Here is a 23,609-nt window from a genome sequence, read left to right on the forward strand (position 1 = left end):
CGCGTGAGAATAGGCCTTTAGCGAGCCTCAAGGGAGTTACAGGCGGGGAGGGCCGTCTCTACACTTATTAGGGGTGGAATCACCCGCTAGCGCAGCTGCAATTTGACACGCGACTCGACCTTTGCCGCACATAAAGGGTGGGCGAACCTTTGATGGCCCCTAAGTGCCCTAGCCATGCAATGTAATTTCGGGTGATGTACTCGAAAGGCAGTAGGCAAAGGGACACGAGCGTGTTCAGAGACAGAAACTGGGTTAGTGAGCTGAGCAGGCCTTGTAATTACAATGAGTTTGACGAACGGGACTCATAGACATAGTATTAACTTATTCAGCCTACGCGAAAAGGGAGTTAAATAAAATTAGCAAAAGACTCTCCTTGATAAAACCCGTATCTCGTGTGTTACTTTTAAATAGAGGCTTTTCTTCATGTGCTTCGAATACGCATTTACCCTACTTTATAATGCACTCTTAGCAAATTTCTGAATTTCCCTTGGAACCTGAACACTTTGGTTTCCCGCAAAATACCTACGGAGACACAGATGAAGATTACTTGTTAGCATAGTTTACGCGCATGTCTTTCACTTGTAATTAGTATCCTGTGTTCTAAAAACCAGCATTATAGAACTACAGTTCTAATTTTTTTCATGCACTATTTCTTAGGCTGACTAGTATGTTTTGAACACTTAACAGTTTACTTGTTTTAAATTAACATTAAGGTGGCTCATCACGCTCAGCTCCTCCCCGAAAAGTTCGTTTGCATGTGCGGGCATGTGTGTGTGTTCATATGTAATTACACACGTTAATCATTGTTAAGTTTGAAAAGTCTGTACGTTTTCAATGTCTATAATTATCTTCTTGTTCTCGTTTCTGATGTCGGACAGCACAAGAGCAGTAGCCGTGGGGACAAACAAGTACGGAGCAGGCTCTGGTCCTATTCTGTTCGGTGACCTGCGGTGTGTGGGAAACGAAACCAGCCTGGCGCAGTGTCAACACTCGGGGCTCTACAGACACAGCTGTAACCACTGGTGGGATCTCGGGGTCATGTGCAACACTAGTACGTACACATCTACAGTTACTCCATTATTTTATTTTTTAATTTTATCACCCTGTTGTTAATAATAGTTTTATTACTTTGTTAGGAACAGGGGGTTGTTTCCCCTGTCTGTTGTTAGTCAGGGATTATTTCACTTACCAGTATATGAGTGTGTTTGCTGCGTCGTGGTTTCATGTCAGAACCCGACGTCATTTTATGACGCAATTTTAGAGGGACGTAGTGTGAAAATTATTTGGAAGAGAGTAGACGACGGAAAGACGAGAGATAGGAAAGACAGGGGGAGAGAGGTCTTGCTGTACGTGTGGATACAGGAACCGGTAATAAGTAAACTAGTTGCTTGCCCAGTCAAGGAACTACTGAGGGACTCACTGAGAATGTGGAATCCCAACGAAACCGCCGTGACGACTGAGAAGATTTTTGGGAGAGAGGACGGGCGGAAAATTGAGGAGCGGTCTTGCTGTACGTGTGGATACAGAGACGGCTGGGAGAAGTAAAGAGAGGCGGATTGTGGAGTGTCCGCTTTGGATCTTGTGTGTTGATCCCAGAGAATTTATTCTTAGTCGTCGACTAGGTGTCTGCCAAGTCAGCACTTACTCCTATTAAGAACCGGAACGTGTGAGTGGTTCCCCTAAGAGTTTTATTCGTGGACATCAGCAGGTGTGCCGAGTCTGCACTTGTAAATTTCAGGACCGGGAAAATGGAGGATTTTACCAGAAAGTTTAATCTCGGACAATTGCTCCGGACAGTGTGGATATATGAATAAGTGTGAATGACAGAAGCCAAACTGTAAGTAGGAATTTGAGAACTTTTCGAAAGTAAAACAGACGACCAACTTAATTGAACGACGCCGCTAAATGATATTTATACCGATGTTACACCGTACATGCATTTCTTAAAACAAAAAAAAAAGGCTTGCCAGTGATTCTTCATCCTGTGGCCAATAAACCAATATCATAGTATCTGTAATTTGTTTAGCTAAACAACACAAAGATGTGTCCAAAATTTAATAGTGTAGAGGCTAAAAGATGCATCACCCACTCCATCCCTTGATCTGTGTGAGGAAAGGATCCAACAGATCAGCAATTGCATCGACTGATTAGTTCCACACAATGAAGTTTCCATGCAAGTATAGGGGTCGTAGTAACTGGCCTAAAGTCATTTAATAATTATTTACATAAGATGTTTTTGTGCTGTAAGAATGTTTAAAGCAGACCTGGGCAAACGACGGCCCGCGGGCCGGATCCGGCCCGCCTACTGTCTCTGACGGGCCCGCCCGCTGGCCGCCCACCAGTAAATATACTATATATACAGTATTGGGTAAAACTGAGTTTACTATATTAGTCCGGCCCTCTAGAACCATCCCAGTTTCTCATCCGGCCCTTTAGAACCATTCCAGTTTCTCATCCGGCCCTTTAGAACCATTCCAGTTTCTCATCCGGCCCCTTGGGAAAATTAATTGCCCACCCCTGGTTTAAAGGGTCGCTTAGCCTAGTCAAGAACTGACAGTTAAGGAACACATGAAAAAAAAAACATGGGATGAATGACACCAGCTGCTGGACACAGGAGCTAACCTCCGTTCTTTGATCTCTGATTTGAGTGTCTGAAAAATTTTAATCCAAACTAATACAAACTCAATGACATTTTTGTCCATTAAAATATAAAACGGCGAGAGGATAAAAATCCAATTTACATTCCTGAGAAAAGTCGTGTACGTCCAACACGTCTTAAAAATTGATCATATTAGAGAACGAAAACATCCCAACTCAAAACAAAACAAAAAAATAAAAAAACCCACTCCAAGATTTGAACACAACACCTATCACTTCTGAGACGACGTTCATAACCACTAGGCCACAGAGGCGCAGCTCACACTGCTCTCTAATCTAACCTACTTGTAGTTAATCATTGTCTGTGTTGCGTTGTTGGGCTCTCATTTATTTTACCTTTACCTCTCATCAGTTTTAGGCTTTGAGTTATTTTGACTGCCACAATTAATTTAATGCAGCCCTTCATAGTGTTTAACAGTAGTTGAATTAGCCCCAGAGCAAGTTTCATAGCTTTTTCATAGCGTCCAAAGATTGAAGCGAAGGGTTTCTCTGAGCGCGGTCGGCCAAGGTCGCTGACGTCACGGATCCGAAGGCTTCCGAAGTTTTTCCCTTCACTGGGACGTTTAGGAAAAAAAAATCAGCGTCCTGGTCTGCCTTTGGGTCCTCTCTACTGGATAATTTCTTGAGCAGTGAAAGTCCTCAGATTCCCTGCAGTCAAGATAGTGGAATATATAATGTACCCATGCAAGAACAAACATCATCCATGTTTGTTTGTTGGTGAGCATGACAAGGTGAAGGATATTGTTGATCAAGTTCATGCACATTCAGTCTCTTGCACCTCTTCGCTCGAAGTGAATAATTCAACAATGGATTGTGGCATGTGCTGATCATCACTTTGGGACATGTGAATGATGCATTTTTGAGTAAACGGCTGCCACGGTTTTCTGCAGTCATTGACGTCTTGAAGCGCCAGTCCGTCGCAGCTGCACTTGCAGCAGAACAGTCTCCTGTGGCCGACGGGATCAGTGTGGTGACAGATGCACGGCATGCATGCCGGAAAAATTCGTATCACTCTGATCATGTTACTCTAGGATTGTCGACTCACATGGTTGTAAACCTCCAGCATATCACCAAAGAGGACGACCTGTGCACCCAGCGGCACGAGGCAGTGGGATGCGAGAGGATGTATGAATGAGTCAGGTGTTAGAATTCAAGAACACGTTCACGATCGTAACGTGACAATAAATAAGTTAGTGAAAAATAAAGGTGTTAGAAACATCAATGAGAGGTGGCACGACATTGCTAAAAGTATAAAAGCTGGGATGAAAAAACTGGCGCAAGGTAGTAAAGTCAACATCGGCAAGACGTGGCATCCTCAGCTCAGCGACAAGACAGCAGGTCAGAGATTATGTTTACTGGTGTATTGAACACTGCGATGGCGACCCTGTGAGACTAAGGCACTTGTTGGATGGATGTATTACACACTTCCAAAACATCCATGACAAGTGTAACCAAGGCTCACCTTGCAGGCAATCGCTCTATATACCATCTGTAATAGTGCTAACGGATCCTGCTGCTGTCAAGTTGTGAGCGATTTTCTACACGGCCATGTTTTGTAAAAACATCCAGAGAATTACGTGCTGTCTAGGGACACATGTTATGTTGAAAGTTTTAATAATATATGTCTGATGTATCTGCCTAAGCGTGTTCATATTAAAAACACGATGCACTATGACAGTGATGCCCAACCTTTTTCGGCCTGCGGGCCATATCCATTTAGGATAGCTGTGTCGTGGGCCACTTCACCGCAAAAATACAAAACAGAAAAAAACATAGAACAGACACCATTTTTATTAGAAGCAAGTTGTACTTACCATTAATTATGTAGTAATTAGTGAGAAATTTGAAGTTGTCTTGTTAAAATAAAAGTTAGAAATTGTCTGAAAATACATTTTAATCGAGGTACCCCCAGGCGATCCGTCCTGTTTTCCACAGGAAAATGAAATTCAAACGCTGTTTCGGTATTGCTTCCTTATCAGAACCCCATTGTTTTATACCTTGCTAGAAAGCCCGGAGTTTGTATTTTCAATCTCTTTAACGACTGATTCAAATATTAATCAATCAAAAGATCACTAATCCCCTGTAGAATGCAGCGTCCCTCGTTCTCAAACACTGGTTTCCTCCCAAGACGAAAATCTAGAATGAAATCCATCGAAAGATTGAGAGATGCCCCTACTTAGGGATAAATACTTCTTCCATTCTTTTTCTTTTTTTATTTTTTTCTTAGGTTTTTTTTATTACTAATATGCCGATTTTCTTTACTGTGGGCAAAAGCTTCGCGGGCCGGACGGCACCCTGTCGCGGGCCGAATATGGCCCGCGGGCCGTAGGTTGGGCATCCCTGCACTATGACATGCACACGGGTCTCGCTGTTTTAGACTGGAATGAACATGTTGATAGAGACTCTACTTAAAATTACAACATATATTGAGACAATTAACACATGGTATCGCATACGAATTCACACAGAACTTCACATTTCTCTGTTTCATCACACTTCTGTTTTAAAGTAAAGTAACCCAAAGACCACAACAAATGCCGACAGTAAACAGCACAAGAAAAATAAATGTAAGCATACAGATACAACCCGCATGGCAGCTAATGCTGATTGTGAGCGAAGTGTATACCGCTGATTATTGCGCACTCTACTAAATAGCATTTATTAGGCATTGTCTATCTCAGACTATCTGAGGTTGTTAAACCCTATCTATTTAATGCTCACCCCTCTGTTGATCTTTGTTTACTTCTCACTTTTTATTATTTTATCCAATCGGCGCCATAGACACGATTATTCCGCTTGTTTTCGCTACCAATTACCTTGGATCCGTTACACAACTGTACCTGTGACATAATTTAAAAACATTTGTAACCTGGCTGCACATCTGTCATCCTATATGTCACTCAATAAACAACACGTTTGGGCTAAAAGCAAGGCATACTGTGTTCTTCTCAAGTCTGAGCTGTGATCTTCTCTAACCCGGAATGAAGTGTTTAATGTTCAAGTCTAAGTCATAAAAGTTAATAAACTGGACACAGGTGATACATTATACACAGAGATCCGTGACAATATGTCGACTGCCTTTGGAGTAAAATATTTCCTGTGTATTTCTAAAGACTTAATACAGATAAAAATTGCCAGACAAAGTGTTAAAACAAAATACAGTTAAATTATCTTTATAAGCTTCTAATTACGAACTCAACGTCATTGTATGCTTTTATAATTTATATCATACAACAGATTAAGTTGGGGACAAAGATAATGTGTCTACTGTATCTTTGTCAGCTGAGCAGATAACAGCACGTCTGGCTGGCGGGACTTCACAGGCAGGACGTCTCGAGATACTTTTCAACGGAGAATGGGGCACAGTGTGTGACGATCTGTTTGAACAGGAAGAGGCTGAGGTATACTGCTCAGAGATATTTTTCAACGGAGAATGGAGCAAAGTGTGTGACGAGCAATTTGGACATGAAGAGGCGGAGGTAGCTTGCAGGATGCTAGGATTCAAAAGGTGTGAATCATTTCTTCCTTTAAAGTAAATAAGAGGAGGCTACGTGTATTATTTAAAAAAAATGAAAACTATTTTCATTATCAATCTATCACAGGTGTTGCACTTAAGCGTAAATATTCTGCAATATTATAGCGGCTTTTCCTTCACGGTCCCTAAAGATTCATTTTCCATTACCATCTGATGCTTTGACATAGTTTAAAGTACCTCGGTGTATGTCATTGTCATCTGATTGAAGACCTCACTAGCATGAATATAGTGAATAACTAATAAAACACAGCAAAAAACTGCATTATTTAAAATGACCTTTTATATCGGACGCACCTTTAATGGCATTACAAAACTGATTAGAATTATAAAATAAGAAAACTTTAAATGGCAAAAAATGAAACCTTTTTTAAATGATTTGTTACTGTCGCATTGACTAGTACATTTAAGTGAAGTCATGAACACTAAAACATACATAATGCCTATCGTTTATAAATATATGTTAAGCATTATTTACCAACAGTGATGGAGCTGCAGTTGTCAGCACCAGTAGATATGGACGAGGTTCAGGTCCCATTCTGCTTAACGACGTGATCTGCCAGGGAACAGAAACTAATTTGGAACAATGCCGGCATTATCCCTTCTACATGTTCCACTGTAGTCACTTGAAAGACGTTGGCGTCGTCTGTAACATCAGTAAGATATTTGTGTCTTTACTGTGACAATAATCTTTATGCGCTTTCTAAAAGCTGTTGTTGCTGCTGTTGCTGTTGCTGTTGTTGTTGTTGTTGTTGTTGTTGTTGTTGTTGTTGTTGTTGTTGTTGTTGCTGCTGCTGCTGCTGCTTTTGAAAGTAAACGCGGTGATTTTGCATTTGTGCCGGATGAGGATCTTGGGTAGCTACGGTTGGTTTGTGTGAAAGGAGGGAAAGGACGTCTTTTTGTGGTGCTGTAGGTAATGCTTACTTCTCTTTGTGTTCTTTGCTTTTTGGTGTTTAGGAGGTTTGTCAAGTCTGTTTCACTGGTAAACAGTGTTTGTACACTCTTTTCCTGTTTTTAATCTATGAGGCCTTCCAGGCTTGAGTTGGTGGTACACTGTGCTGGTGCCCTCTTTTACCCTTCCAGCCGCTTGCCATTAGTGACTAGGAAGCCTGTCAAGTAAGCCGTAGTGGTTAATTAGAGTGGTTGCCGTGTTTCTTGTCTTGTTTTATTCTGGATTATTTGGATTTTTGTAAACTTCTACATAAGTATCTATGTTGTGGAGGTTAACACTTTGCGTGTCCTATATTTCTCTAGATATTTGGGTAGCTTGTCGCCATTGATGTTACTAATAAAATAATATTATGCGATTGTTTTTTAAGTGGTCTGAGGCAGCCATTTAGGTTTAGTGCTAGTCTGTGTTTATTTAAAAAATATTTTAATTCTTCTTTTTCTGGTTTATTTTTATTGCACTCCAGCAGCACATGTGGGGTCTGCAGTCTGTCCCCAAAGGCACATGAAGGAGGGTCTTGACATCTTGTTAGATACTCTACATTAAGCCTCATTCTAGCTGTTTAGGTTTTGTCAGACCTATTTGACTTCGAGGACATCAAAGCGCCACTTAGATGGTCGCTTATCCGTCTCCTTGTACCTTTGCCTTCATTTAGTATTTCTCTTGCCACCTTATTTTTATTGGTGGTTTTATGATCATTCCTCTGTCTGCTGGTCTAATGGGGATGTTAAGTGTGGTGGCTTTAAGATTTTTCTTGTTTTACTGCCAGTCTAGCTAGTTTACCTGCTTCTTCATTTCCTCTTCTTCTGGTATAGAGGCAGCCCAAATGATATTACTATCTTCATTTTCTTGGTTAATATTGCTTATGAGACACATTATCTCGATACTATGTCTATTCTGTTTGAGGATTTGGTTTTTAGCGCCTTGAGTCCACCACCAATTGGTGCAACTTACCTTGTAGTGGTGTGGTGGCTTGTGTGCCTCGTCGACCCACAGAGAGCCTTGTGCTCCTGGCAGGTCCAACCAAGCCGAACAGGTCTGTCAGGGTAGAGGCCAGACTAAAATGTTGCACCCGGCCAGAGGATGGTCGTTAGCCTTGGTCGGCAAGTCTCTCTACGAGAAAGACACTCGGAAAAGAAAACTGACGCCGAAGACGGATGTGCTGGGCCATCAGGCGCTTAACGGCAGCACAACGCACTGACACTCGCATGGAATGGACAACGCTCACTCTAAACGATATGGTGCTTTGCCTGTGAGGTCCCGCCAGGCGGGCGAAGTACAGGGCCCTGCGCCTCAACAGGGCCCACCCCATGATACTGGTGGTCACCACGCCCCGATGCGAGGAGCCAGGCTTCGGAGGCGCAGGGAAATGGCTACTGGCCGAAAAGGAACAACAACCACAGAAGAGACCCCGAGGCCTCTCAACATCCTACAATGGAACGCCGAGGGCGTTTACAACAAAAAATTAGCCCTCACCGAAAGACTACATGCTGAAAAAATAGATGTGGCCTGTATTCAAGAAACACACCTGAACCCCAACCACAGATTTACCATCAGAGGTTACCAAACCTTCAGGATGGACAGAGAAAGAAGACACAAGGGAGGTGTGCTGATTCTTGTAAAGAATAACATCCCAGCAAGATATTTTTAAGTGGACACGAATCAGCAAGCTGAAATAAACGGAGTCAAGATTACAGTAGACAGCACTGTGCTCACTATCTTCAACCTGTACTGCCCACCTGCCAAAGAACTTTCCCTGCAGACTCTTGATATCCCTGCCGAAAACTGCTTTGCTGTCGGCGACTTCAACAGCCACTCAACCTGCTGGGGCTACGACGAGACGGATAATAGAGGAGAGGAAGTGGAGGACTGGCAGATCGATAGCAAGATGATCCTGCTGAACGATCCAGAAGACCCACCGACTTTCTTCTCGCGCAGATGGGTCTCCTCAACGACCCCTGACCTTGCTTTCGCCACTGACGACCTCTCCAAGAAAACAACCAGAGGGGTACAGAACCAGTTAGGCGGCAGCGACCACAGACCAGTCAAACTGGCCATCAACTTGCAGTACAGGCCCCAAGATTCAAAGACATTTCCCAGGTGGAATTACAAGAAAGCCAACTGGGATACTTTCGTCTCATTGTCAGACCAGTACACCAAAGGAATACGTGTGGCGGACCAGAACATCAACCGTGCCATCGATGCATTCAACAAGGCGATCTTTAAAGCTGCTTCAGAAACAATACCAAGAGGCGCACGAAAGAACTATAGGCCATACTGGACAGAAGAACTCCAAGAACTAGAAGATGAAGTCTCCAAGACCAGGGAAAAGGTTGAGAATGACCCCACCATAGAAAACAACATAGCACTGAAAGAATCAAGCGCCAAATACAGAAAAGCCTGCAACGAAGCTGCAAGAAAGAGCTGGAGAGAAAAGACAGAGGAACTGAACCTAGACAGAGAAGGAAACAAGTTATGGAAGCTGGCAAGGGCGATGAATGATGAAGATACTAGAAGTGCACCGATCGTCATACAACAAGCACAAGATATGCTAACAGGTAGAAAAGCAGCAAACGCATTCATTGACAGCTATGAAGAGGTCAGCAATATCACAGTACCAGAAGAAAAGAAACAGCAAGTTCATGAAAAAAGAAGAGAATTCAGCCAGCAAAAACACCAGGAAGACTACATGAACAAACCATTCAACATGAGAGAGTTTGAAGAAGCAGTCAAGACCCTAAGTAAGAAGAAATCCCCTGGTCCAGATAAGGTCACCAATGAAATGCTGCAACACATGGGCCCACGAGCCAAGACCAAATTCCTCGACCTTGTTCAACAACAGCTGGAACAGCGGCCATGTCCCACAAATCTGGCGAGAAACAGACATGGTGCCCTTCCACAAGAAAGGCAAAGACCGAGCGAAGGTGGACAGTTACAGACCCATAAGCCTCACCAGTTGCGTGGGCAAGTTAATGGAGCGCCTCATCAACAGATTATCATGGCACTTGAAAAGAACAACATCTTTACACCAGAACACAGCAGGCTTCAGACAACATCGCTCAACTGAAGACCAGGTTGCATACATCGCCCAGAAAATCGAAGATGGTTTCCAGGACAAGAAGCACACGCTGACGGTGTGGATAGACATGGAAAAGCCTTCGACAAGGTCTGGAAGATGGACTGAGGTTGAAACGCCAGAAGTGTGGCGTATCCGGCTGTATGTACCAGTGGATCTCTCAATACCTGAACAATAGAAGGCCAGAGTCCACGTTGGCGGAACATACAGCCGAAAGAAGACGCTGAGAGGAGTTCCTCAAGGGGGAGTACTCAGTCCTACCCTGTTCCTTGTCTTCATAAACGACATCATCAAGGACCCCCCCCCCCGAAATGTCCAAGGAGCCATCTATGCAGATGACCTGGTCCTTTGGTGCACAGAAGAACACCTGACAACTGCCAACTACCGACTCCAAGAGGCGCTTAATGTCCTGCAGGACTTGACGAAGAGGTGGCTTGTCAAAGTCAACCCCAAAAAGACCACCTACACTATCTTTAGTCTGTCCACTAGGGAACAGAAGGCCACTCTGAAGTTCGATGGACAGATTCTCCCACTGGAGGACAACCCTACCTACCTTGGGGTAACCTTCGATAAGAGACTTACTTGGAAGCCTCAGACCAAGAAGGTCAAAGCCAGAGCCAAGGTGCGACTTGCACTTATGAAGAAGTTGGCTGGCACGAACTGGGGCGCGGATGACAGAATCCTCAAGAAGCTGTACACCGGAAGGGTCAGACCAGTCCTAGAGTATGGCATGACAGCATGGGGCACAGCAGCAAAATCCAACTTTGAGAAGGTCAGCAAGGTTCAGAACCAAGCAGCCAGACTCATCACTGGAGCCATGAGGTCTACGCCCATACAGGAACTGGAGACAATCACAGGGTTGGAACCACTTGAGGACCGACGTGACACAAAGCTGCTCGTCCAAGCCGCCAAGTTCAAGAGACTTCCAAATCACCCCATGAGAAACAGACTGGCTCAGCCGACGAAGGGAAGGTTGAAAAGGGGAAGTTTCATCCACCAGGCGAGGATCCTTGAACGAAAACACCAAGATATCTTGGAACACGACCCCAGAGAGATCCCCCTGTGCGGACAAACCAGCATGGAATGAAACTGCTTTCCCCCTGATTCACTGCAGCATCCCTGATGTCGGCAAGAAAGACTCCCAACACGGGGCTGTGAAGAAGTCCTGTACTATGGAGTATATCCACAACAACTTCCCACAAGATCAGTGGACTCACGTGTTCACTGACGGGTCAGCTGAACAAGCCGTGAAGAATGGTGGCGCCGGAATCTACATCCGGTACCCAGGAGGAAGAGAAGACCGTCTTTCCCTCGCAACCGGCCTCTACTCCACCAACTTCAAGGCTGAAGCAGTTGCCATTCAGACCGGTGCCACCCACGTTGAGAACAGTCCAGACACCTCCAACAACGTCGTCTTCTTTACGGACGCACTGTCTGTTCTGCAGGCCTTACAGACTGCCAGAGACAAGAAATTGAACGACCTGTCTACTGCTCTCTCCTCCTTATGCGGAGACTACACAGTCGTCTTACAGTGGATTCCCTCCCACTGTGGTGTATTTGGCAACGAAGCCGCAGACACTCTTGCCAAGGAAGGATCCACAAAAGAGCAGCAAGACAAGTCCACCACCTTCAGTGAAGCCAAAACCATCATCAAGGCCAAACAGCACAACAAGTGGCTGCAGCAGCACCCACGTTTCAACCGAAACGACCCATACTACCTGCTTACAAGGGCTGAGCAGGTCATTATTTTCAGGCTGAGGACAGGCCACAACCGTCTCAATCACCACCTATACACCAAGCTCCGGATCGGCCAGACAGACCAGTGCCCGTGCCAGACAGGCAGCCAGACAACAACTCATCTACTGCAAGAATGCCCCATGCACGAAGACCTCAGGCACCGCATTGGGACTGATGAGACGCCAGTATCGAGGAAACTACACGGCAGCCTGGAGGACCTGCGGCGCACAGCATCATTTGTGCAGGAGGCAGGCGTGTCCATTTGAGTGATCGACGACGAAGAAGAAGAAGCGTCTTGAGTGTCCACAGTGAATCTGATATTAGCAGGTAGTCTCGTTGCATTGTGTCCTTCACTTTTAGGTGAATTGTGTGAAGAGCTGTCAGTATGGCAGCCAGTTTATGTGTGAAGATTAATGTGTGTCTGGAGAGTCTTCTGGAGATAATGATGTTGTCGGTATAGTATATTCCTACTCTAGTTATGTTTTTCTCTTGATCCTATGATCTATCTGTGTAAATATATATTGTACGTGATCTTCTGTATGTGGTACTTAGCTTAAGCTTTGTTTCAGCAGTGATTCGGTTTTGGTGTTGTTCTTTGCTATATTTTGCAAAGTCTATCTGTGGGTGTGAGAGTGTCCAGTGTTTGCATGTTGTTGGGTAGGTGAGGAGCTTTTATGTTTACTTCAGCACTCTTTGTAAAGCTTTATTTTAAGAAGCCAATTTGAACATTTATTTACAAATTACAAATAAGAACATGTACGCATCATGCATGGAAACAAATTAAAGTTATAAAACAAATTAAAGTTATAAAACTGTACAGCAACATTTTATTTACAATTACAACACAATGTAAAGCAAACGTCAATAGAAAAAATAAAAATCAGCAACACAGCAAGAAAGCAAAGAATAAAATATTCACTGTCAATGCTAGGCCTACCGGTTACTAGCTAAATATATGCTCTAAAGATATTTGTTATAACCCCTTATAAAAATAACTGTAATCAAATGTCTAAAGTGCACGTACGGCACACACCAGTAGTCAGTAGTCACACCAACGTTGTCGACTATCAAAGTGAACAGGATTTCTATCTCATCTGCTGATTTTGCAAATTGTCAACTTCCGAAACAACATCAGTTGACACAATTTAATTTTTTTAAAAAACGATTTTTTTTTAAATTTAAGCAAGTTTAACTGCAGGTGTATGTAAGAATGGTACCTGTGTGTGTGTGTGAGAGTATATATTTTGTATCCTTTAATGCATGAATAGTTTGCTTTATTTAACTGAATCTCTAACACGATGTGCCGATGTGTGTAGGTTTGTTGATATAAAGCTCTATGATGGCCATCTACACTACCCTTACTTAATCTTTCTCGTTGTATCAAAATTAATTAACTCTTATGCTGACCTTATAAAAGTAAAATTAAAGTTCTAGAAGAAAACTTAAGGTTAATGGTGGCACAACAAAGTTGCCAAAGCTACAGTATATAGTTCTAGTGAAAAAACCATTAAAATAAAATAAGAACTTCTATGGTTGACCAAATTGGACAATTTACATTGTCAATATAATAAAAGGTAGCATGTAAATATCTAACTCCAAAACTGATTTCGATAAAAAAGCACCTCTAAAGCACATTAGTTACACTAATAATTTGTCATTTTATGATTTAGTCTTTGTTTAACGATATCATTAAAATATATTGGTGGCTAGAATATTCTTGGTATATAGAATAGTCAACCCAGTCGTGGACTTTTTTAAATGCGTAAAAACCGTTTACAAGTGAGGTCCAATTCGTCAGTTTACAAAAATAATATTGCATTACCTTACCCTCAACATGATTAATTAAATAACTTTGATCACACCACTTCCAGCTGAAGTAATTTTTTTTAACAATTTTTTCTTGTACTATCCTGAAAGTCCACATAGATTTGTTTTTATTTTGTAATGAGATGTTTTTGCTATGGGGATATTTTTGTGATAGAGAACAGGAATTTTTCAGAAGTAAAACATCTTTTGACAACATGTGCTACCAGTTCTCTAGAACAGCTTTCTGATATGTTTGTTACAGTAGAAATACAGACACATTTTTTACAATTGTAGTTTAATGGAGTTTGGTCCCAACCTTAAGAGGAGATTATCACAAAGTGCGGATGCCTTCACAAAGAACCTCTTTAGAAAAATGTGTTGTTTTATAATTAAGTGTACTGCTTTGGTGAGGCCTCCTGAGCATCATTAGTTCACATTGTTCAAGTTTTTCACAGTGTCATCCATTTGCTCCTTCTTTTCGACTTACTCTGTGATCTTTCGTCTGCAGTGCATTAAGCTGATCTACGCACAAGAAAATGTTGCCTTTATTACGCCGTCGTCGTCGTCGTCGTCGTCGTCGTCGTCATCGTCGTCATCATCATCATCATCATCAATCATCACCATCAATCATCAAATCATCTATCATCATCATCATTGTAAGCAGTATTGTAGGATAGGTTCCTGTGATTATTTATATTTACTTGTCTTTTGTGGTGCTTATGGAGTAGTCCCAGTCTGACTGAGCGGTCCTGCGGCGCAACGGTTAGCGCCTGTCATTAATACAGTGAAGGTTGGCTGTCCAGAGTTCATTTCTCGTCTCGGGCACGCTGATCTTTCTCTGCACGTGGCATCTGTTTACAGGGCTGGCTGCTTGCCGTAATATAGCCTTAGTTGCTGACACGGCGTAAAACACCAATTCCCCCCCCCCCAGTCTGACTGAGTTTGTGTTGTAGTCTAAGTCTGTAGGCCAAGTTAGTCTTCCTAAGCTGATTATCTCTTCACAAATCAGAGTATAGACGTTCAGCTGTCGCTTCTTTTCTCTTGTCCTGCCTCCGTCTCTCTGTACACAAGAATGTTAACAGAATTTTTTTCTAGGCTTAAAACCTTTTGTCTGAACTACCTTGTGTTGTCTGGTGTACTGTTTCTTAAATGTTTCTCCAATGTTTTTGGCATTCATGTGGGTGTGTAGGTCTACCTCATTGTGATGTCCTTCTTTGTATATCGGTCTATGCCCTCTCTTTCTTAAAAAGAGTATAGAGATCGCCTCCACGAGGACATGTTTTATATAAATCTTATTATTACTATTTATTTAATATTATTAAACTTACTCAAGCAATCCTCCTTTCCTATTTTTACCCAGCTTTACATTTAGGTCTAAGTTGTTGAAGGGGTAACATGATGTTTTAACTGGATTTTTGCAGTTCTACTGGAGTAAAAGGTTTTAACATTAATCGTCTGCATACAGAAGTAGCAATACCTCTTTTAGGCCAGTTAAAAATCGACAGCTGCTTTAATGAATAAGTTTACTATAGTTGTATCATCGTTGTAAATAATCAGAAAAGAGAAAAATCAATTAATAGACAGCAAATAGAACTTTATTAGTATTCTCCACAATGTCGTTTTTTAATTTATATGTACATATTTAGGTAATTTACAGTGTGCGTTTTGTAGCCCGATTAAAATATAATTTCTCTCTCTATATATATATATACATTATTTTTTCACGTCAACGTCTAACAAGAAAAAATAAGACTTCGTGCAACAATGTGTGACATGAATCATGATGTCGCTTATATGCTTTTATCTAGTAATAGCAGATCAATTTTAAATATTAAAAAATTGCCAGCTGACCAGATGACAGCACGTCTGGCTAACGGGACTTCACAGGCAGGACGTCTAGAGATATTTTTCAACGGAGAATGGAGCACAGTGTGTGTCAATCAGTTTGGACAGGAAGAGGCTGAGGTAGCTTGCAAGATGCTAGGATTCAAAAGGTGTGTATGATTTCTTTCCCTCTAAAGTATATAAGGGAAGGCTGTGTGTAATATTTCTGCACAAGTGAAGACTATTTACATTATCAATGTATCACGTGTTGCACTTAAACATAAAGATTCTGCAACATTTTATCGACTTTAAGTCGTGGTCCTTAAACATTATTTTTCTATTATCACCTAATCTCTGGACAAAGTTTGAAGAATCTGGATGTATGTCATCTGACTAAAGGCCACACTAGCATAATAAATATATTGCTGCACTTTTAAGACAGAGAAAATACAGCTGTGTGCAATGTTTAAAATAACTTATAGTTTCCAACGAACCCTTAATGAAATTACAAACCTGATTAGAATTGCAAAGGTATAAAACAATAAATGACAAAGGGTGATACTATAAAAATAAAGAGCATTGCTTCTTTCATAATTACACAGTGAATCATTATTTATCGACAGTGGCGGAGCAGCAGCTGTGAGCACCAGTAGATATGGACGTGGTTCAGGTTACATTCTGCTTAATAACGTGGTCTGCCAGGGAACAGAAACCAGTCTAGCACAATGTCGGCATGACCCCCTGTACACCGACGACTGTGATCACTCGGAGGACGTTGGCGTCGTCTGTAACATCAGTAAGATACTTGTGTCTATACCGTGTCAATCGTCACATTGCGCTTTCTAAAACCAGCCAAACGTTACACATTTTTGTACAAAGTACAGATGAATGACCCTAATTCACGCATCTTGCACATAGACAAATTAAACAGTTATAAAACTTAGCAGCAGCATATCATCGACAAATACAACACAATATAAAGGAAATGAAATTAAGAATATACTGCGACAACACAATAAGCAAGTAAAGAAAAAACTATTCACTGTAAATGTTTCGATGGTCTATTAAGTTTTAAACCTCACCCAGAAAGAAAAGCGATAGTTCAATATTTTTGCTGTGGTAACAGACCAGCACTTCTGATAAAACTGGAAAAACTGATACAGCTGAAATATTGTGCGACAAATCTAAATATTTACAAAACAGAGACCCGAGCAATTATAAAGTGTCAGCAAAAGAAATGTATGATATCCATGTCAAGGACCATTGCCAAAGGAGTAGGTAAAGTAACATTTGGACAGTTTCCTTTGATTGATGAAACCTTTCGAAGAATCGCAACAGATATTGTAGGACACATCACATCCATGTCGCAAAGCAAGAACCGACACCTGCGTGTGATGGTCGACTATGCAACTTGTTATTCAGTATACGTCTCTTTGCCAGGAAAAAACTGAAAAAATGGCTGAAGTCCTCATGGAAAAGTAGACGAGGCCGGGCGTTATAAGCAAATATTGACTGACCGAGAAACACACTTTGTTATTGAACTTATGAGACACGTAAACAAGCTGTCGGTTATTACGGGACTTAAACGACCCAGTTCAATGGGCTAGTAGACAAGTTTAAATTATCAATAGTTGTAAGCAGTTTGATATCTGGTCAAGGACTGGTTCAAATACTCTTCTCCCGCTTAAAAGGTAATGGAAACTAGTCTACAGTAGTGAATTCACACAACTCTCTACTGTTCACACATTCGTATGATGTCAACATTGTGTGCAACTTAAGTAATAATGGGAACAAATATTTAAAATTGTTGCTCTTGTTTTTTTCAGTCGGGTTAAAAGTCTCATATCGTTTATTGGAGTCATTTGTTGGACAGAGTATTTAGTTAAACAGAAGCCTGTTCAAAACCATTTTATAGAATGTGACAGGATTGATTTATAGGATGTTGATACGTTTAGCTCAGGGATGCCGAACCTACGGCCCGCGGGCCATATCCGGCCCGCGAAACTTCTGCCCACAGTGCAGGAAATCGGCATGTTAGTAATAAAAAAAAAAAACGAAAAAAACGAAAAAAAGGGTAGAAGAAGTATTTATCCCCACGTAAGGGCGTTTCCCAATCTTTTTTTCGATGGACGAACATTTCGATTCAGTGCTCCGACTTGGTGTCTCTACGATGAGGCCGGACATTCAGAAGTTGGTTTCGGGAAAACAACTTCAAATATCCCACTAATTACTGCATAATTAATGGTAAATACAACTTGTTTCTAATAAAAAATGGTATCTGCTCTATTTTTTTTTCTTTTTTGTATTTTTGCGGTGAAGTGGCCCGCGACACGGCTGTCCGAAATGGATATGGCCCGCAGGCCAAAAAAGGTTGGGCATCACTGGTTTAGCTAATTTGTCAGAGCTGTGTAGTAGAGTATTTTTTAATAATGAATTAAAACAAATGTTCATATTGTTTAGAAAATCTCGTCTACAGAATGTGGTGGCTTACAAAGAAATTTAATGATGCCAACTCTTTTAGCTGAACAGATGGGAACATGTATGGTTAACGGGACTTCAATGGCAGGTTGTCTGGAGATTTATTTTAAGAGAGAATGAGACAGAGTATGTAACTGACAATTTAGAACTGATGATGCTAAAGTAGCTGCAGGATGTTAGGATATAATAGGTGTTTACTGTTTATTTATCACAACAATACAACGTAAAATCTAAGCGTTTTAAACTGTTTTTTAAGTATTATGTCATGTTTAAATGTTGCATTATTAACCTTACATTTTAGGGAAAGAAAATTGCCCCCAGTTGGATAAAATCTTTGAAATAAACGGAGAGCTTGTGTATATTAATGACCCTTTGAACTATACCGATGGTAGCTCTAGTTCCTGGCACGGTCACCCATGTCCGATTGATCAGTGGGTGGAGATCAGACTAAGTGGACCATTCGTCTTTTTTTCTAGTAACACTATATACTTGTTTTTTATAATTTAGGTACAAGTTAATTTTCATGTTTTCATAACATAGGCATTGCATTTTCGACCGTGTGTGCGTTTTCATCATGAAATGCATGACAAAGTAGTATTTGTAGTTAATGCTATACTAATTTCCCGCCTTAATTATCCCTAATTACAATTGGAACAGACACTCGTACGCTTGGCACCATTTTGGAGACAAAAGTGTAACATGATATATATACAGTTAATACTAATACGGATGCTCTTCTAGTGCGCAAAAAAATGAATTTTTGTTACAATGAGTATAACAATCTACCTTTGCAGCTGACGTAAAGGAACTCTACATGTGTTTAAAAACATTTCACTATATAACTTCTTTATAATTAAAAAGATAATCTCTTTCGTGAAACAGTTATCCAAAGTTACAAGTAGACCGCGATGTTAATAGTCTAAAGATTGCTCTATGCCTCAATTAATCACTATCAATCACTACCTATACTGTTTTCATGATTTAAATTTGTTAACCAACAATATGTTGCAAGTAATCACTGACAATCCCTACCTATACTGTTTTCACGTGTTAAACTTGTCAGCCAACAATATGTCAGCGCGGTTGGTTCACGGTACGTCTGCGGCGGGGCGACTTGAGATCTTGTTTAACGAGGAATGGACTACAGTGTGTGACACTGGGTTTGGACAGGAAGAGGCGCAGGTAGCCTGCAGGATGTTAGGATTCAACAGGTAAGCTGCCTCTAAGACACAGGTGTTAACTTTCTGCATCTCTCACTTCCTTTTCCCTATTTTTGGTCAAGTGATGTTCTTGATTGTGTCAAACTCTAAAGCATTCGTCAATAACTTAGTTTTCTTTTATAAATGCAACAAATTGGGGCGATATTTTTGGGAGTATAAACCTACATGCAGAGAAAAATATTTCTGGGTGATGTCTGTTAAATTCAACTTTATTACCTCTGAGCCTTCCTAAAGATTCTTAGATTATGGTTCTGTGTACCTTGGTTAGAGTGACGACTAGCTCCACTGCAGTGTTTATCCAGCGACATGAATTGTCCCTCTTCATGATTACAACATCGAAACCAAGCAAAAGTATTTAACTCCGAAACATACATATTTCAATTCATACCTAAACAAATACATAATGCAAGGGATACTTACATTTTTTATTAACATAAACAATAATTTCTAGACAAGCACAAACACACGGACCCCCACTCACCTATCAAACACACACACTTCGTAGGTTTAATCCATAATGAAAAACAAAAGAATCACTATCTACTTCAACACAAAAATAGAACTCACTATTGTATCTACTTAAGCTTTGACATCTGTATTTGTCCTTTATTTAAAAAAAAACAAACATATTTAATAAGCATATTCATAAGTAACTTCACGATCTTTCTGTTATTTTCTACAGTACTGGAGCAGCAGCTGTAAATTTTGGTGTATACCGAGCAGGGTCAGGCAACATTTTGCTCGATGGTCTGAAGTGCACAGGAACAGAAACTAGTCTGGGAATCTGCTCTCACAAAATGCTTTATGAACACTCCTGCAAGCATTCGAATGATGTTGGTGTCGTCTGCAAAATAGGTTAGAAAATTTATTTTACAGCTTGTTTTTATTGTAGATACGGGATCGCGATAACATTCCTAATCTTAATAAATATTTTTTGGAAGAACAAAAAAAAAAAAAAACCATTCTCTTAAAACAACCTCTGCTTTCGATACGACAAAAAAGTTGGATTAAAATAAGCAGACAAAACGAGGACAATACCTGCTATTCAGTGAGAATTTCTAGTATATTGAAGGAAATTATATCTGAGTGACTTTCTGAATGAGTATGCATGTTTGATGATGTATTGAGTACATGATGCAGTAAAATTTCATATTAACCTGTACTTAGTTTTAAAAAGATACAATAATAATGAATACTAATATTTGTGTTGCCGATTACAACTTAACCAAGTATAATATATCCTATCAGTGAAACAAGTTTTATATATTTATAAGTGTAAACGTACTTACCTGTGGCAGAACTACGTCTGACTGGCACTAGTCGCACCAGACAAGACCTGGGCCTTGTAGAGATGAAGACCGGGAGCACGTGGCAAGCTGTTTGCGTCTCTGACGTCACGACGGCGACAGTAGCGTGCAGACAACTCCGTCTACCCACGTGAGAAACACGCTTCTTTCCCTTTAAGTCGACAAAACTGATTAAAAACGCTAATAAAGTTTCTATAGCAATTCTGCAATACAAGAGAGACGATGTGTGAAACAAAAAATCAAACTCACCTCAAGTCAATTAAAAACTTTTTTTTTCATTTTTTAAGTAACTGTCTTTGTCCGTTACGACAAACAGTAATTGTATGCACATCTTTCTTAACCCGTTTTTTCATTTTATTTAGAGGGGCAGCCGTTCACACAGGGGGATTGTTACATGAGGCTAGGAAGAGCCCTGTACTAAAGGTATCTTTTACCTGTGAGGGCCATGAGAACAATCTTTTCCATTGCGGTCAGAATGTAGACGGCTACAAGAGTGAGTGTGACGACAGTGACGTGGGAGTCTTTTGCACCGACAGTAAGAAATAAACTACTTTTAATGTTTTCTGTTGATATACTTTACTTTGTTTGGTTACTATTAAGCCGCTCAGTTAGAAAAATACGGATTAAGCTCAGTTCTAAGATTTCAGAACTGTTTGCCCCTCCCCAGACTCTTAAAGCATGTAGTTTTTTTTTACAGGGTGTGTGTGTGTGTTTCCGGAACACAGAGAGATACAGATATTTGTAAATCATATAAGGTCATTTCAATTACACTCCCACCATAAAGGAAATGAAAATCATTTTAGTTTTAAAATAACACGTGGATATCAAAAACATCTGACAATCCCCCCCCCCAAAAAAAAAAAAGTAAAACTACATCAACCTTTTCTAAAGTCAAGCACTTTATATTTGTGTTTTTATGAAACTACACAAGCTGTAAAGGCTAATTACGTGCCATTGTAAACAACATCTGATTAGTATGTGTACAACATCTGATTATTTAAATCCTATTTTCTTTTCATTCTTCAGCCCCTTCTGTTTATATCGTGTCTGCAAATGATCGGCTGATGGCTGGAAAAAAATCAGCTCTCAGGTGTTTGACTCCAAACAGTTACACAATAGCAGAAAAGCCCACTTGGTCAGAAACAGCAGGTGGTCGACCTGATGGAGATCTTCTTATCTTTGAACCTCTGACCAGGACACACAATATGAGACGAGTGACATGCAACTTAACGTCTGTCAAAAATATATCTGGTGATAGTCTCGTACTAAATGTTTATTGTGAGTACATTGAAAAGATACTTAATTACGAGATAAAAAAGTTAACTTACTTTATTTATATTTTTTTAAGGTCACTAGTTTCAAAGAGAACAGGTTTGATTCGTTGCTTACTAACATTTTTCTCGATTATAACGCCAGTCGGTTTTTTAAACACTTATAAGATATATCGTACAGATATTGGCCAAACATCATGTTCTCTCTGACTCTACTAACCGAGATTTTGAATGGATTCCTGACCCGTTAAAGGGTTGAAAAATGCTAGAGAAGATATAAGGAAGCTGAGATTTTCACCGCTCTTACGATAAAAGCAATCCCCGAAATAAGCACGGTTAATACTATCTCGTTCTTCAACGACACAAATATATATTTTCGGTTTTGGTTAGTTTTCATTCCTCGACACAAAGATAAGGATATCACTTTATCTCACTGACGTATGTTGGTTAAAGTTAGTGGCAGGTAAGATGTAGCTAATAGTTGATAAATAGAATTCGGGGTAAAAGCTTAATATGAACGAAATAACAAAAGTGAGATTACAAAGAAACTGAATGTAGAAAATGTTTTAATTACTTATGAGATACTAAAACAGCTCCGTGATTAGTAGATTTTTTTTTTAATTTGGGTTTCGTATTTTTGCAGATGAGCCGCTCATCAGAATATTACCAAGAAATAATATGAATGCAACAAGGACTGAAAACATAGTCCTCTATGAGATCGCTCATGGACAGAATGTAACATTTGTTTGTGAAGCTGACAGCAACCCACCTCCTGCTTCCATTACTTGGCGAGGAGTAGTAAGCAGTGATACCGGGGAACTACATATTACAGCAGCAGACAACAGACACAATGGCATCTACACCTGTACCGTGACTACTGAAACTGTTGATGGTGATGACCGCCTCCCACTGAAGTCATCTTACCACTTTACTTTAATTGTTAAAGGTTTTATTCATCATCTGTCACTATTATTAATGCTATCACGTATTTAAAGGAAAAGTAAAGTAGCAAATAAAAATAAAATGGTAGATGCTAATGTTCTAAATCGTTTCTGTTCATAATTTCATGTTCAACAGCAGCTTACATTGTGTAGATTAAGCACATTTTCCGAATATACAGTATAATATACAGTAATTGCTCACGATAAGCATAGCAACTGCGAGTAAAGCAATCACAAAATTAAAATATAAGTCTCAAAATAAAAGTGCAAAGGTATAAATTTAGTAACAATTTAAATAAATTTTCTTAAGAAAGCACTTTCGTTCGCCGGATATCAATTTTTAAGTAAGCCAAAAATTTTTGACCAGAAAAATAATCAGAACATCAGTGTCTATCATTTAAGTCTAACATTTGCTATTTGCCTTTCAGCCACATAACACTGTCTTGCATTTCATATCCATTTTGTAAACACAAACAAAACTAAGGTAACATCACAGCTTGACCACCGAGACTCGTAGAGTCAACCGCAGCGCGTGTCGTGTCCACAGTGATTGATGTCGTGTTCTATAAATCATTTTGGATTGTCCCAACTTCCAGAAAGCAGTCAGATGTCAGAGGTAAGAAAATAGAACTAAATTAAAGACTCTTTCTGCAGACTGTGCATGTGTCGAAAATTTTGAAAAATCTTGTAGCAGTCAGCGATTTTGTTGAAGCTCTTCACTTTTGTGTATCTTAATGAGTGTTCCCGACTTGCTGTCAACGCATTGAATAACGTACATAAAAATTAATTATGTTGTCCATAAAATAACAC

The 23,609-nt window shown here is 40.3% G+C and overlaps 1 protein-coding gene across 1 annotated transcript; it reads left to right on the forward strand.

The window, feature by feature from the left end:
- Positions 1-853: 853 nt before the first annotated feature.
- Positions 854-22,962, forward strand: LOC112568842 (deleted in malignant brain tumors 1 protein-like). Its single transcript, XM_025246352.1, has 11 exons — positions 854-1,051; positions 5,941-6,166; positions 6,675-6,847; positions 15,605-15,752; positions 16,206-16,378; positions 19,124-19,271; positions 19,963-20,135; positions 20,579-20,717; positions 20,950-21,122; positions 21,614-21,865; positions 22,502-22,962. The coding sequence occupies exons 1-11, from the start codon at positions 868-870 to the stop codon at positions 22,849-22,851; spliced, it is 2,139 nt and encodes a 712-aa protein (XP_025102137.1). The 5' UTR covers positions 854-867; the 3' UTR covers positions 22,852-22,962.
- The last annotated feature ends 647 nt before the right edge of the window (positions 22,963-23,609 follow it).

The sequence above is a fragment of the Pomacea canaliculata genome, linkage group LG7 (assembly GCF_003073045.1).
Source record: "Pomacea canaliculata isolate SZHN2017 linkage group LG7, ASM307304v1, whole genome shotgun sequence".
NCBI classification, from domain to species: Eukaryota; Metazoa; Mollusca; class Gastropoda; order Architaenioglossa; family Ampullariidae; genus Pomacea; species Pomacea canaliculata.

Bases quoted from the DNA above. Each gene is read 5' to 3' on its own strand.
- LOC112568842 (XM_025246352.1), top strand. From the start codon at position 868: ATGTCGGACAGCACAAGAGCAGTAGCCGTGGGGACAAACAAGTACGGA. The intron at 1,052-5,940 runs GTACGTACACAT...TATCTTTGTCAG, and splicing joins CGGGGTCATGTGCAACACTA to CTGAGCAGATAACAGCACGT. The intron at 20,136-20,578 runs GTTAGAAAATTT...TACCTGTGGCAG, and splicing joins TGGTGTCGTCTGCAAAATAG to AACTACGTCTGACTGGCACT.